The 15,427-nt window shown below is 38.0% G+C and overlaps 1 protein-coding gene across 2 annotated transcripts; it reads right to left on the bottom strand.

Annotated features, from left to right (window-relative positions):
• Window positions 1–1,334: 1,334 nt before the first annotated feature.
• VPS37A (VPS37A subunit of ESCRT-I) lies at window positions 1,335–15,312 on the bottom strand. 2 transcript variants are annotated; one of them, XM_021535841.4, is made up of 12 exons: window positions 15,101–15,312; window positions 11,645–11,719; window positions 10,547–10,661; window positions 9,588–9,688; window positions 8,510–8,726; window positions 7,445–7,515; window positions 5,209–5,336; window positions 5,063–5,121; window positions 4,902–4,970; window positions 3,054–3,197; window positions 2,255–2,335; window positions 1,335–2,058 (listed from the first exon to the last, which is right to left on the bottom strand). In XM_021535841.4, the coding sequence occupies exons 1-11, from the start codon at window positions 15,223–15,225 to the stop codon at window positions 2,255–2,257; spliced, it is 1,185 nt and encodes a 394-aa protein (XP_021391516.3). In that variant the 5' UTR covers window positions 15,226–15,312; the 3' UTR covers window positions 1,335–2,058. The 2 variants fall into 2 exon arrangements, with proteins under 2 accessions (XP_021391516.3, XP_085434820.1); XM_085578694.1 differs by lacking the exon at window positions 4,902–4,970.
• Window positions 15,313–15,427: the final 115 nt, after the last annotated feature.

Below are 15,427 nucleotides of genomic sequence, written 5' to 3'. Positions count from 1 at the left end.
AAACAAGATGTCTGTTCATCCATGCCTTTTCTCTGTTCACAAGAAGCAACAACAAAAAAACAGCTCTGCACAGAATTGTGTGTAGTCCTGTGTGTTAATCAGATCCTCAGAAAGAGATCAGAAGCAACAACTCAGCACAAAAATAACCTTTTGCCAAGAAGGTTACAGTGATGACTTACATTTAACTCTTCTCCAGAGCTGCAGAAATCAGACTACTCATAGACACAAGTTCAGAACCGCTTGGATGTTTACATAATCTAAGGCTTTAGTTAGCACATTAGCAGGAGTGCTATGTCAAATATACAAGCAGCACATTTTTTTGAATAAGATACTCTAAAATTATTGCTTAAGCATTCCACTTAGAAAGTGCTGATTCTTTTTCAGACACTGAAGTATCTTTTATTTGGACCACAGATCTATTTTCTTGGGACATCTAATATCAGAATTTGAATCAGCTTTAAAATAAGTCCTGTAAAATGCCAGTGAATAGTTTACTCACCCTGAGAAGCAACAGCTTAGGACAATCACACAAGTGCAATGAATGGTAGGGCTGTTCCACTAGCCTGTGGAATAGACTTCTTGCACTTACATGACTTTCCTTACTCACTTTTCTCCATTCAAAAGAAATATCACATTTTACTTGAAGAATATCAAGTTTAGGACTGAAGATCAGTGATATAAAAAAGAACTTGCTTGGACTGTAGCCTGAGATTTGAACCTGCCATGTTCTGTAATCCTATCCAGGTAACACACAGGTAGAATCTTGGCTAAGAGGTTTATCTCCAGACTGCTTCCTGACAAGAAAGAAGCAGGGATTTCTGATACATTACTTAATCAGCACTTTATCCTATTTACAACTCTCAAAACTGTACCATTCCTTCTACTCCTCCTCCCTCTTTGACTGTCTCCATGAAAACCTAATGCATTGAGAAGGTTAAGAAAAAGAACCTGTCTTCTCACAAAAGCAAGAGAGAAAATACATGCTTGTATTTAGGATCTGTATTTTTCTCCTATAGAACACAGCATTTGGTCCTATCCATTCTCACCAGATATACCCCCATCCCAAGACTGTCAGCTTACCAGAGGCAACGATTAAAGCACAGAATTGAGTTCCACTTTCAAATTCGATCACTTGCCATACCATATGACACTATGCAACTCCAAAATTGTTTCTTAAAATTATGAAAAATAACTATTTTCCAAAGAACTGCAGAACTAGTTTTTGTAAAGTGTTTCTGAGTTCCTCAAATGATGAACATATTTATATTGCATAAAACAGAAACAGGAAGGTGACTTGCTTATTATTCCTTTATGAAAAAAAAAAGAAAATGAAATTGTTAGATGAAAATTGTGTTTAATTAGTGGTAGGTACCAAACCACTCTTGAAATCAGTGCATCAGTGCTACTATGCAACATACCAAATCTATGCCGATATCATTTATTCTATTGTGATTCCAATATAATTTTTTCAACACATCCTTTGCTTAATCCCCAATCTACTTATCCAAAACACAATACAAGTTATACTTAGTTTTCTATTATTACTTAGAAGTAAAAAACTTCTTCTTTAATATTTTGGCTTCAAGAAAAGACAGCTTGTGAATCCACTGGCAATCTCCATTAAGAACTTTTTTAGTTTCCTAAATCCTATCAACACTTGAAGTCTTCCACAGATTAAGCCAAATCTATGGTTAAAATTTAAAATACAAAAGATATGAATTATGTTTTTATAAAAATGTAAAAAGCTAGTCAAAATTACATGTTTAGATATTTAATCTCTGAACAATGGAGTATAGCAGCAGGGAACTTAAATATTGTAACTATCAACAATAAATACAAGAAATTAATGCAAAGATTGCAATAGAAGGATTCTTGAGTACAATGAGAATATAAAGAGACATTCTAATTTGTACAAAAACCATCCCAACTCTTTATACAATCTCTTCTATAAATACAACCAGATAAGATGAAATGCTTATTTGCAAATAATAGTTATTAAAAAGTGTGCTTTATTGGGGTTTTCATTCGTTCTCTTGGCAGGTGTAGCTTGCTGGAAGTCTGTAAAGACAAATTTCCATAATTAGATATTTTAATTTCTCCAGAAGTTATATTTTAAATGCAACTAACAACAGATGCAGAACATACTTGATTTCCACAGAAAGAGTGTTATTAGAACATTAAACACTGTAAGAAATCCATTAGCAGTTACCAGGTGTGTAACAATAAGGTAAATTGTTTAACAAACCAAGTTTACCTATAGCGGAGCATGAAATTGGCTGTGCATTGCTATTGCCTGTTGAAGTTTTTCCTCTTTGGCTCGTCTGCAGTGGCAGAGCTATAGAACAAGACATACAAGACTGAATTCTAAATGCAGTTTATAATAATGCATACTGCAATTTCTCCTTAATGATTTAGCTATTTTACGCCACTTGACCTACCTCTATTCCAAGCTTTGGGCTGAAAAATTATCTATACAGATAACATTATTCTATTCAAAATTGTTTATAAGAGGATTGTTTCCAATGTTACAAATGCATTTATTTGGCTCCTTTAAAGAAAGGTACACTACTTGGTAAGTTACTTTTATCACAGCATGAGCAAGAATGGTGGTTTTTGAACCTCAGTTACTTATTTGATGATAGCCATCAACAGTATTTGATTAAGAAGTTTAATAAATTAAACATTAAGGTTGTTTAATGCAACATGTCAGTTTATGTCAACCTTCCAAATCTGAAATTTACTATGTGGCTATCTTTCCCTATATCTATACAAGACAGAAGAAATTGGCACAAAAATATCTGCAACAGCACATGAATATGGTCTAATACAAGAGACCTTTGCTTGCACTCCCATCTTAAAAGTATGTGCCTTTGGACTGCAGATTATAATCTAAATAAACTGAAGCCATTTAAGGATATTCTTTCTTCTGTCAAAGCTCACTACAGCACTGTTCTGTATCACAGGACTGCTCAAACTCTTAAAAAAAGAAGTCCTAAATTTATTCACTGTGTGTTGTACATGTCTTGGGTTAGAATTACTTGTATATTACATACCGTTCTCTTTTCCATGAAACTACTAAGAAAGTCATCTATCTCTGTTTTGCCTTCCAAAAAGTCTTCTGCAATAGTATCAGACTCCTCTTCAGCTTCATGAGCAGCTACTTTAAGTCTGGCCTGCAGAGCACTTGGACTGCAACTCTAAGAAAATAAAAAGTCCAATGTAATATTAACCCATCCATTAAAACTTACATTTCCAAGAAGATAAATGACTATATAAATATGGAATATATGGATAGAGCACTATTATTACAGAAAAGCCTAAGTAACCAAATGAAGTTCCATCTCCAAGTTACAGCACAGCTTGTTAAACTAGAAAGGTTTCAATGCAAGAAAAGTGTTGCTAGTTTAGGTCTTGATACACAATCATTCACATCAATGAATAAAGTTTTTCAACTTTTACCCTACAATGTAGAAAGCATCCAGCTTGGAAATCTGACAAGTTCTCAAGTGCATGATTTCTGAATAGAACTAATATTTCAAGTGTCTTCAATAAATAGGGTCTACTTTTGAAAATCAGTTGTGAACCTGAGAAGTATAAAAAGGTAAAAAAGCACTTACTGTTCAGTTTTTAAAACCCTTGAAATAATTGTGGAGGAAAAAGAAGACAGGAAAGCAAAAAGCACCTACCCAATAAGTAGATGGGTTGCTAATCTAAATCAATAAACTCATTTTTCTGTTCTTATAAACCTCAAACATTACTTCTGTTTATTGCATACAATTTCATTATTTTTTTCTCAAATGTATCTGGGCAGTTAATCAGGACATGATTCACATCCAGTAGGAGTCTGTACAGAGCCAGAACTACAAAATTAAGGTAATTATAGATTTTAGATGCTTGGCCAAATCTTCATCTACCCTATGATGATCTACCCTATACATTTTACTTATGTACTTTAAAACCTTAACATAATCAAAAATTTCCTGTTAAAATTAATCTTGTACAAAATACAGAGAGTTCACTCTAATAAAACTAATGACTAAAATTCACTCACAATACAAGTAAAAATACTTGTTTGGTAATTTGAAGGAAAGAGAGCAGGAAATACCATGTAATGCACAGCAAACATCACATACATGAAGATACAGCACATATGGAAAAAAAGCAGAAAAATTCAACTGCTACTCCTCAACTCTCAGCCTCCTATTCATCATTAAATTGAATAAGCAAATCTAATTTAGAAAAAAGAAAAGGGACTACAGCAGAAGGATATTATGTCCTGTTCTTAAGTGGTTTCTTGCAAAAATAGGCGGTTTATCCATGTCAACTACCTCTGCCCACTTTAAAGTCAAAGGAGGCATTAGAAGTCAGACTATCCTGATTTTCAAGTGAGTAAACCTCTAGTACATTTAGATCGCCTATGAAATAATTCTGTTTGCCATCATGCAACTTTTTGGTTGGGTTTTTTCAATAGAGCATATTGCCTGAAGTGAATTGCAGAATTTAAGTTCCTGAATTATTGAGCACTTTCATCTGGTACAGTTTTACAAGCTCATTATGTTAAATGGGGACCATTAATTGAACAAGCCTTCTTTAAAAATTATTATATTCTTAAAACTGGTTTGGACTGGGATTGTCCTAAACAGCTTTAGATGTACATCACTATTTTCTTCCGGCTTTGCTTCTACTGTGGCAGTAAAAAATAAAAACTCAATGAGAAAACCCATAATTTTGCTTTTAACTTTTTGGTACATCATCCAATTTTTTTCATATTTTATGAAATACTTAATCTATTTCATATTAAACAAGAGTTTAACCAAAAGAATATTCTTAATGGTTAAAGATACACATCAAAAATTCAGATTTATCAAAGTATTCTTAAAGGATGCCAGGAGGAATTATACCTCACTAAGTTCATGCTGTCTTTGCATCTTTTTTTCAAAGGCTGCCTTCATTTGCGTGAGTTGCTCATACTAGAAGGAAGAAGAAAATGAACATTATCACCTTGAAAAAAGCCCAGATATTTCCACTCATATTTCTGAAGATGATTTTATTGTTAACTTACTTTATCTAACACTGTCTGCCTTTTTGCCTCAAGACTAGGCTCCAGCAACAAGTTTTTTTCTGAAAAATAAAATCACCATTACTACTTTTTTTTAAAGGACTTAGTTCACAAACAAAGCTATAAATGTTGACATTTTGACAGCTTACTTGCCAGCTCTTCAATGCTTTTCACTAATTCATCTCTATCAGTAATGACTTGCTTCAGCTGTGGAAGAGTCACAAACTGTTCCAGCAAGACTTCCTCTTGCTCATTCATACTGGTCAGCTGTGCTATACTGTACTCAAACAGAAAGAAAGTACATTTAAATCTGAAAACACCACATGTAAAGTAATTCATTTCTACCAAAGTTTGAGACATTTTTTGGGATTTTACAAATACATAACACTTGACCACAACTTATTTTGATCCTTTCTCCTGGATTGTGGGCTCTACTACATGCAGCAGTGAATGTAAACAGCAGCATGTTAAAAAATATCTCCCATTTCAAGTCTTACTTTCCATAATGCATAGTGGGTTGACTGTGTTGAGCTAGCAGATGCCCACTCAGCTGCTCTCTCAGTCTCCCTCCTCAACAGGCTATGGAGGAAAATCTGAGGGGCTGAGATAAAAACAGTGAAGTCACTTACACAATGACACACACAAAACACAATCAGAGAAATTTAACTGAATTTATTGTCAATTACAGTAAGAGTTGGATGGTAAGCAAGAAAGGCAAAAACTGAATCACTTTGCTCCATTGTTCCTCAGGCTCAACTTCATTCCTTCATGCTTAACACTACCTCCCTCTGTCTCCCTCTCCTTGGGGCAAAGGGGGAACTGCAAGTGTAGCAGTCAGGCCCTAACAATTTATCTCTGCTTCTCCTTCCTTCTCACACTTTACCCCTGCTCCACAGACTACAATCAGTTCAGGGCAGGAGCAACTACTCCAGTCTGGGTAATACCTGGCTGCAGTTTATTTCAAGTGAATCTGCCTGCTCCAATATTGGGTCCTTCCTGGACTGCAGTGTGGGTGACTGCTCCAGCATAGACCTCCCAGCTACACAGTACATTTTTAAAATACCTGTTCTACTCTGGTCTTTTCCAAAACTTTTGTGGGCTGTGGAAAAGTAACTGCTCTGGTACTTGGAGCACCTCCTTCTTCCCCCTTCTTCCTGACCTTGGTGTTTGCAGGATTATCACATTTTTCCATTCCTCCCCTCAATCCTCACTGACTCTGCTCTAAAATATTTTCAGAAGCAGTGCCTGCTTCACTAATAGACTCAGCAATCCTGCAGTGGGTCTGCTGCTAAACCAGCTGTGCCTGGCACAGGTGCAGCTCCTGACCCTTTCTCACAAAGGCCACTCAAAAAAGCCCCTTTACCAAAACCATGCCACCTATACAAAACAAAACTATTCAGACCAGCTGCAATACCACTCTCATTCAATTAAACAACCAACAGAAGAATCATGGAATTTTAATCCAGTCTTCTTGAAAGACCAGGCTTGATTATAATGTTTTAACAAATTACACTTCCCTGCAAAAGTCTTAATTTGTTGTTATGTGATAAGGACACTGCCAGAATTTAAAAGCTAAGTCAGCTAAACTAAACAGGCTCTTTGGGAAGTGTCAAAGGAAAAGAAAAAGCCACCCCAATTGAAAGGATAGAGTTTTCAATTGCTTAACTATGACATCACCAGAAAGATGTGAGATCTGAAGGAGTTTATAGCGATAATTTAACTTATTCTACCTCACATAACTGATCTAGGAAACTGTCTCATTAGATCTGAACAAGTTGCTAAGAGTAATAACTAATACAGGTTGTTTGAATAATGACAAACAGATGAAAATATTTGTGTAGTATATGTATAAAATATTTAGATACAGCAGTGATTAGAACTGGGACAGCAGACATATTTACCACGTGGATTTGTCTAACTCACCCTCCCCTGAACATGCTGAACTGTGCACAAAACAATTCCCCATTCACCTTGCACTACAGTCCTTTGGACTTTAGGATAATGTAATTCCAGCCTCAAGCTGTCCCATTTCCTCCTTCAAAGTCATGCTTACTGAATTACTAGAAATTAAGTCCCTTGCAAGGCCTCAGAAAATAGCAAAACACTGATAGTAAGAAAAATTAAAAATAAATACTCCTTTTCCTGGTGTTGAATCAAGTACTGCTCCTGCTGACAAAACCCTAAAGAAGCAGTACATTTGAATATAAAGCAGGGTTATTTTCTGACTCCAATACTTTGGTATGTGGTAGTTCCCCTAATTATAATTTCTACAAAACCCTTTCAGTGATGCATACAGACTTCTGACAAAAATCAGATACAGGCCAGTAGGACAGTACAGTGCTATTTAATAACTATGGAAAGTTCAGCTACTTTCTGAAAATTTACCTTAGTTCTGAGAGTTCTGGAAACGTATCAGGAACATCAGGCATCTTGTATGTAAATCCATTTTGGCCAACCTGAATCAAAATTTAGAAATGCTTAGTAGATTTCTGAAGTGCAGTTTCTTGATATTTAACCTGATTAATCAAGAACTGAATATGAGTATTTTCCAGCAACAAGAGGAGCAGGAAAAGCAGTAACAAGCAGTAGCACTAGTCTCTGAACAGAAAATAACTCAACCAATGCAACTAAATCCTTGAAGATGTTTGGGGTGACAATGTCACAAAAGATGAGTTAGTTTTTGAGTAAAATAATTCTATTCTGCAATGTGCTTCATTTGAAAGCAGTTGAATGACTGAGGAAATACACAGGAATAGTAAAACTCGCTAAGTGAGAACAGAGAAGGTGATTGATATTTGAGAGAGACATGACTCTTTCATGTGGTTTTTAGAGCTGTCATCCCTCAGAAAAGAAATGTATTAGACAAGGAAAAAACAGTTGTAGAAAATTTAAATTCCATAAAGCCACAAAAGCGGTTTTCAAGCCTAAGAAAACTTGTTTCTATAGACATGATTTGATTCGAGACTAAACATTGAAATAAAAAGTTTTTTTAAAAATAAAATTCCTTCCAGAGTTCATCAGCAAGAGGGAGCTCAAGTATAAACATACAAGATAAAACACTACATATAAAGACTTGAGACTGAACATGCCCTTACCTAATAGGTTCTGAGCAGGAAAGAAAGCAAGAAAAAAATGTTTGCTGTGGTTGGAGATACGGCTACAGCTGCCCTATGGGGGAGTGCAGCTCCAAAACAATGCCCCCTATAATCAAAGACCCTTAGCATAACACTAGTTTCATTGAAACTCAGACGAACTTGTTGCTCTAACTTCAAGTTCTAAAAAATTCTTCATCAAAGCCAGAATGACAGTTTTGTTTCCCTAGCACCAGTGAAACAATGAAGTGCACTCACTCAAGTGTTTCCTTGAGTTTTACAGCGATGCCCTGTGTGTTCCTAAGGGAACTCATATCCAGTGTCTGACAGCTTAAGTAGCAAAACTCAGCACACCGACCTGAAGCACCGCTTCCGCTGTCGGAACAGGCAGGGGCAGATCAGCAATCAAACCATAGGAGGGAGCAGCAGGCTTGTCTGTAGTGTAGCTTGAAGAAACAGATTCAGAAATGGGCATGGGTGCCATTGTTCTGTTTGTTTCTTGAGATGGATATGGAGGGAGAAATGGAAACCCCTGAGGAGCAAAAGGAGGCATTCCAGCTGGTTTGTTGAAAAGGCTAAAAACAAACAAAACCACAACCATGAGCAACCAACTGCTTACAGCTTATCTCTTGTCATTTGAATTATAATTACCAGATCACATATAAGACATAAGAATGAATTTTCAAGTGGCCATAAACTTTGTATTTTCTGTTCTCAGTTACTTCCAATGTAATAAGCCTTTCTAACACTGCAATATAGTATAGAGCTCCATTAACTTAAATTTTTGTAGGAGAAAACTACTTCTCAAAAATTTATGACAACATGATTTTAAATTGTTTCCATCCTAAAGTTGTGAGAAAAACATCTGTGTCATACATTAGTTCTTATTTATGGTATAGCATTTAATAGCTTGGGTAACACACACATAATTACTTCTAAATAACATGAATGATTTTTTTTAAATTATTTACAATTGCAGCCACATCTAAACTTAGTATCGCTGTCAGCCATGAGAACCACAGTTGTACTGATGCAATTTGAATTTAATACAATTCTTTAAATCACACAATTTCTGCTGCACGTGGTGCAAGAGCAACTGCCCTAAGCCTGAGAGATTATGAACAGAATATGAAAAAACACAACTGCTCAGATCATGATATACAGCAAATTTCAGATTTCATCTGATAATGTAAAAATTTCTTTTTAAAGAAAATGGATATAAAGTTACATCAGGCATGTTGATGCAGTAACTCCAATGAAATCTAGCGTGTCTTCTAAAAACAATCAGTTCATCCACCATGCACATGAAATTGTGCAAGACAGGGAATCTAATTCTTCCAGTATATCCATTACATCAGTCCTGTCCCTGCCCCCTACAACTGGTTTAGTCTATTTTTTAAAAATTAATAGACATTTATTATGTTTAGATAACTTACTATGGAAATGATGTTGAGCTAGGAGCTAGAACTGGAGGATTCTTCCAAAACTCATCCAGTAAACTCTGAATAATTTTTCCAAGATCTGAATGCATTGTAAACTGGGAAAAACACAAAACAAAATCCAAACAAGAAGAAAAATTATGTTGGGAATCCAAGAATTTCAAAATATGCTGAACTTGATTGCTTATTATACCCATATGACAGTGCTGAAAAGCTATTTCAGACATACTAGTTAATCCAAACTGTGTATACATAAGCTCCAAAAAAAGTGATAAAGTAACCCAAAACCGAACAGAAACTGTAAGTCTTTTGTATATTCCATTATCAGTGGAAAGTCAATGAAGTACCACATTTCTATTGAACAACCAAAAAACCCTACTTTAGTTACCAAGTTACATTTTTGCAAACAACAGAAGAATTTTTAAAAATTAAAATATCTGAGTACAAAGGCACTAACTACACTCTAAAAAAGTCAGAATCTCTATCCACTCTAAAAGAAAAGAGGACAAACTTGTTGACAAAAAGACCAGCCTATTAAAATCCTGAATATTCAAGCTCAAACCTTGACGCCATTCTAATAGGATTAGGCCAGAAAGAACTATGTTACAAAACTGTCTTAAAGCATCCCTCTCCTTTATTTGAAATACACTGCAATGTAATCGAAAGACCTGTGCAATTAACAATAACAAAAAAAAATAGTAATTTTCTAAGCCTTCATAACTTAGAAGAGTTTTAGATACGTGCAGTATTCAAGTCAGAAATGGTATCAGTAAAAGAATAACTAGAATAAGTACTGAACACTTCTGAATTTGTTTTCAGGCCCTGAAATACAGTTTGAAAGAGACTAGAATCTATCCTCACCTTTTTTACCAGCAGAATTAACAATAATCAAGTGTGACATGTATTAAAATTGCCATTAACAGTAGATCTGTGTGAAAGCTACAAATTATACCTACATTACTTATTAATGGACCGGTCACATATACTCCCTGCTTGTCCATTAAATGATGTCTCACAGGTGGGAAAACACTGATGACTGGTTTTTCCTGAGGAAATTGAGGTGGAAGCAAACTGCAAATACAAGAATAATTATTACTACAGTGACACCCCATGATAAAGTCTGCATAAGAAGACTTCTTATGCAAAGAAAAATTAATTTCATAAACATTTCTATGAGAAATGTTATGGAGAACTACACAATGGATGAAGCATACAACAGGATTATTCAGTTACATAATTAGAAGTCCAACACATTGGAATACCAGACTTCTACAAAACTGAAGAGAGCATTTACTGGGCAAAATTGTAGTATAACAAAGGAGCCATTATCACAGAATATTCTGAGTTGGAAGGGATCCACAAGGATCACTGAGTCCAGCTCATAAATGCATGGCCCATACAGGCACTGGACCTGCAGCCTTGGTGTTATTAGCACATACTCTGACCAACTAATGGACAACAAAGAAGCTGCAACATAACAAGAACATTTTCAAATACAAATGTTATTCCTACAAATACAATGCAGTGTAGTCTGTAAGACTATTAGGCCAACTCTGCAGGACAAAGTAATATAAAACTTGTGAACAGAATACTATCAACATTTGCCAGTGCAAAAGTGTCCACCCAAAGTAAATTCACAGGATATTACAATAACTATTACAATAAATCACTTGAGTTATGATCCAGAAGTTTCACCTGGGTAAGAGCATGGAGTTACAGCAGACTAAGAAATTACCAATCAAGTTTATTTTTAGTGGTAGGGAATTAAAGTTATCGGAAACCCTCAAGCATTTTCCTCTAGTTACCTTCAAGTAAAATCACACAGCTATCTTAGGAACTGAGAACAGTAAAATATGACTTTGCTCTCAGCTAAACATCTGTATCTTGTACAGAGCCAATTCCACTCAGATCACTATAAGCACTAATACAAATCCAGGTTATAGCTCCTGAAATTAGTTATAAGCTAAGAACCACTTATATTCTATTACCACTTTTGTTTTTTTTTAACAATTTTAATTTTCAAGATGTGCATAGACACAGTTCACTCTACTTACATGTTAATATTAATTGTCAAGTTGTTTACAGTGAATGGCAGTCGATATTCCACATCTTTCTGTATTTCTGCAATCCTGTCAAAGAAAAATTGATAGCATCCATTTCATGGTCAATATAACAGCTAAAAGTCTAAAAGAAACAAGCATGACCTCAGACACTTGTACTCAGTTTAGTTTTGAAAAGCCCTGTAAGAACAAAATTTAAAATTTTGTTAGATTAAGTTAATAGTCTTGAGTATGCTATATTGAATATTAAGACGAAAGCAAAAAAATAGTTGATTAATCATACATGGTCACAAGCAAAGGAACTACACTAGAAGAAATCACATTATTCACACTTATGACAACAATCTCAACTTATCATTCTCCCCTTACTGGCTTATTTTAAGACAACACTTCAGTGTTTCTTTAATATACTGAATTTTATCTGGTTAAACATTTACTTTGCCAAGGCATTATATCAAGTTCACAACTAAGTATTGCTCTGCAACACTGCCTTCAGATCAATATGTAGAACATTCATTAGATTAGAGAGTTACTTTCATCAATGTAAAGCTCCAGTGACACTCAAGACCTGGGCCCTCCTAAAAGCACCAATGAGCCTTACAAAATCTAAGGCCAAATCCAAATTTGCTTTTCCCGCAACAGGTAAATTACAGAGGGAAAAAAAATCTTGAAAATAGTTACATTAATAGGAAGTAGATTACAATACTCAAAGCATTATACAATTTCTATGCACAGCAAGACTGTTTTGAAAGTGAGCACCCCAGAGCATGTGGAGGAGGTGGAGATGAAGTCTTAGCTCAGAAGTAGAATTTCTAGACAATACAATAGACAATATCTAAGCTGATAGTAAAAGACAGAAAAGCAGAAAATTAGCTTGATCTTATAAAGAATCAAAACAAACTGTAAAAGCAGACTGATTGCTTTTCCATGTATTCTTCCTGCTTGCACCTGGTTAATAATACTCTTCTCTGTAACCTAAGGATCCCTTATACAGGGGAAGGAACACAGCTCCAATGGCAAATAATGGCAGATGGGTGTTCCCAACTTTTGATCCACTTCAGAAATGCTCCTCCATTCACTGCCAGGTACACTTCATATAAATCCTTTCTCAAGAAACCCAAAACACATTACCTGCAAATGTGTGTTAAGAGTAGCACTGGGAGTATTTTGTGTCCTTCCAAAGCACTACTGGGGCATAGAATTTAAGACTTCAAAACTAAGTCTTCAAGAGCTTGGGGAACAAATGGGAGTAAGACATTAACTCAGCTATGAATCTTGCTTTCTGCAGCCTGATCTTATTCCTCTCGTAGACAACTCAGTATTTGCTCTTTCCCTGTGAAATCACACACTACTTGAAGAAAATATCAAGTATCTTCAGCACAGGAGAATTCAAATCAAGGGTTCTGCTGTGTTACACCACACACAGTGCACCTTCTCATTCTTAACTGAAGGATTCTACCCGGAATCTCTCATATGCCCATTCCTGCCCTGTAATCATCTGTCACACTTCTCATTAGCCTGTTGCAAAATCCTTTTGAGAAGGGTATATAATTACACTCCACTCATGTGGAAACTGGGGAGAAAGACGAGGACAGGGAGTGAGGAAAAAGAAAGCCAGAATCTCACTGAACTTTTCAAATGGTTATAACCCTGCTTAGGAAAAACCTTGAACTAATAACCTTAGTTGTTGCTTCCCCAAGTGGGAATGAGTACACCAGAAAAATGACACATTCTTATCTTTGTCGAGAACAACAACATATGTAAGAAAACTCTTTTTAAAATGCAAGCTCCTAACCTGTGAGGGGTTGTGTATAGGAAAGCTGCTTTACTGAAATTAATTAATTATAGCTGCTTTACTGAAATTAAGATCACACATACCTGAGCTTTTATGACCTAAGACAACACAAACAAAGCTTGACTTAGTTAACTACACCATACCAAGAATTTTGAGCATTTTGGTGAAGAGCAACAACAATACTCAAAGGAATGACATTTGGGCAGCTACCATATCCCTACCCCTCACCTCGATTCCTGGCTACAGCATCCCTTACCCCTCTGCCTATGCTTGAGCTGCTGCCTGCACAAACAGTAGCAAACCATTTCAGCAAGCTGACTGATAAAAAATTATCTCCTTTTTGGGGACTTAATTCAGGATGAGCTCATCTTGCTGACAGATTTTTAAAAAGTGGGTATAAACAAAAGGCCAAGTAAGGGCAGCCCAACAAAAAATTTAAGTTAACTAAGCTCCTACATGCCCAGAGGAACAGCTCCTTAGAAAACTGAACTATCTCCAAAATATCTGTGAAATTGGCTCTGAACAGACTTAAGTTTATTCAAGCAACAATACTTAGAATACCATTCCTGTGTGATAATTCAAAATATTAGGAATGCAAACTATCTGCAGATATTAAACTTGGAAATGCATTTAGTATCTCTTCCACTCCTAGTGTCAGTGTGACAGGAAACATTCTCTGTCCTTTTTCTGAATTATTTTGGAGGCAGCTACTATTTCAGTTCTACAGAAATCCTGGCAAGTTGTTTGTCAGTATAATGTTTACTTCACTGTAACTATAACTTCAAACGTATGAAATGTGGATCTCCTTTTAAAACGTCAGGGGTTTTAAAAGACTAGGCAAAACAAGGCAGCACACTGCCGAGAGAGTACCTCAGGATAAACTGTTCTGCTTTAAAAATTGTTTGTTGAACAGGAGTAAACACAACTAGCTTCTTCTGACCATCTCAACAAAAACATCTAGTTTTTAAGGAGCAGCTAGTTTTTAGCAGGTAGCACTGAACACTAGGAAAAATAGTTTGTAAAGCCAGTACAGCTGCTATGCCACTGTGCCACTGCTGGCAGGCCCCTGTGACACACAACTCCTGGGTGCTCGACGCTTTAGTCTCAACTTTTAATCAACTACACCACTACAAGCAGCTTCCAGGGAGGTTTTATCCCAAGACGTAGTCGCGTCTTTTTGAAGACATCACAACCCATTAGCAGGCTTTCTGGTCAATGGCAGGTGAAACCGGGCACGGCGACCTGGGCGCCCGATCACCCGGCCAGGCCACATCAAAGCCAGCGGGGACGCCTCCCCGACAGCCAACTGCACTTTCAGTTTCCAAATTCTTCCTGCCAGCCGCCGGGGTGCCGCATCCCACCGTCCTCCGGCGGGGACCCCGCGACAGCGCAGTCCCGCCCGGCGGGACCCTTCGGCCCGGGACAGCGCGGGGCTGGGCCGGCCCGGCGAGCGCCCTCGGCTCGGGGGCCCTGTTTACCCGCACGGCCGCCAGGACCCAGCCAGGCCTCACGGGGAGGGGACGGGGCGCAGCCGGGTCGCCGTGTCCGCGCACAGGGAGACACGACAGCTACCGACACGGCGCGGCCCCGCGGCGGCCCCGGGACGGGCGACACGGTGCGGCCCTCCCGCCCCCGCGGCCGCCGCGGGCACTCACGAGGCGTGCGCGGCGCGCAGGGACTCGACCTGGCGCTGCCGCTGCTGCTGGAGGCCGGTGCGCGCGGGCGGCGCGGCGGAGGCGGCGGCGGCGCCGCCCTTGGCGAGCGGGAACAGCCAGTTCATCGCGCGCGCGGCGGCACCGGAGGGGCGCGAGCGCACCCGCGGCACCGCGCGCACCCAACCGAGCGCCCGCGCGCGCCTGCGCGCGACGGCGGCCCCGCCGCCGCCCCTGCCCCGCCCCGGAGCCGCCGCCGGCGGGGTCGCGTCAGCGCCGCGCGCCGCGACCCGAGCGGCGGAGGGGCGGGGCGAGAGGGAGGGGGGAGCG

This window comes from Lonchura striata, chromosome 4, assembly GCF_050655825.1.
Source record: "Lonchura striata isolate lonStrDom1 chromosome 4, ASM5065582v1, whole genome shotgun sequence".
Taxonomy (NCBI): Eukaryota; Metazoa; Chordata; class Aves; order Passeriformes; family Estrildidae; genus Lonchura; species Lonchura striata.
Note: the sequence above shows the minus strand (reverse complement) of the source record. Positions and strands in the feature narration are given on the sequence as shown.

Coding starts and splice junctions, on each gene's coding strand:
- VPS37A (XM_021535841.4), bottom strand. CDS start 15,225: ATGAACTGGCTGTTCCCGCTCGCCAAGGGCGGCGCCGCCGCCGCCTCC. Junction 10,662..11,644: donor TTGACAATTAATATTAACAT/GTAAGTAGAGTG, acceptor TTGTATTTGCAG/TTTGCTTCCACCTCAATTTC. Junction 7,516..8,509: donor CAGCGGAAGCGGTGCTTCAG/GTCGGTGTGCTG, acceptor ATTTTGATTCAG/GTTGGCCAAAATGGATTTAC.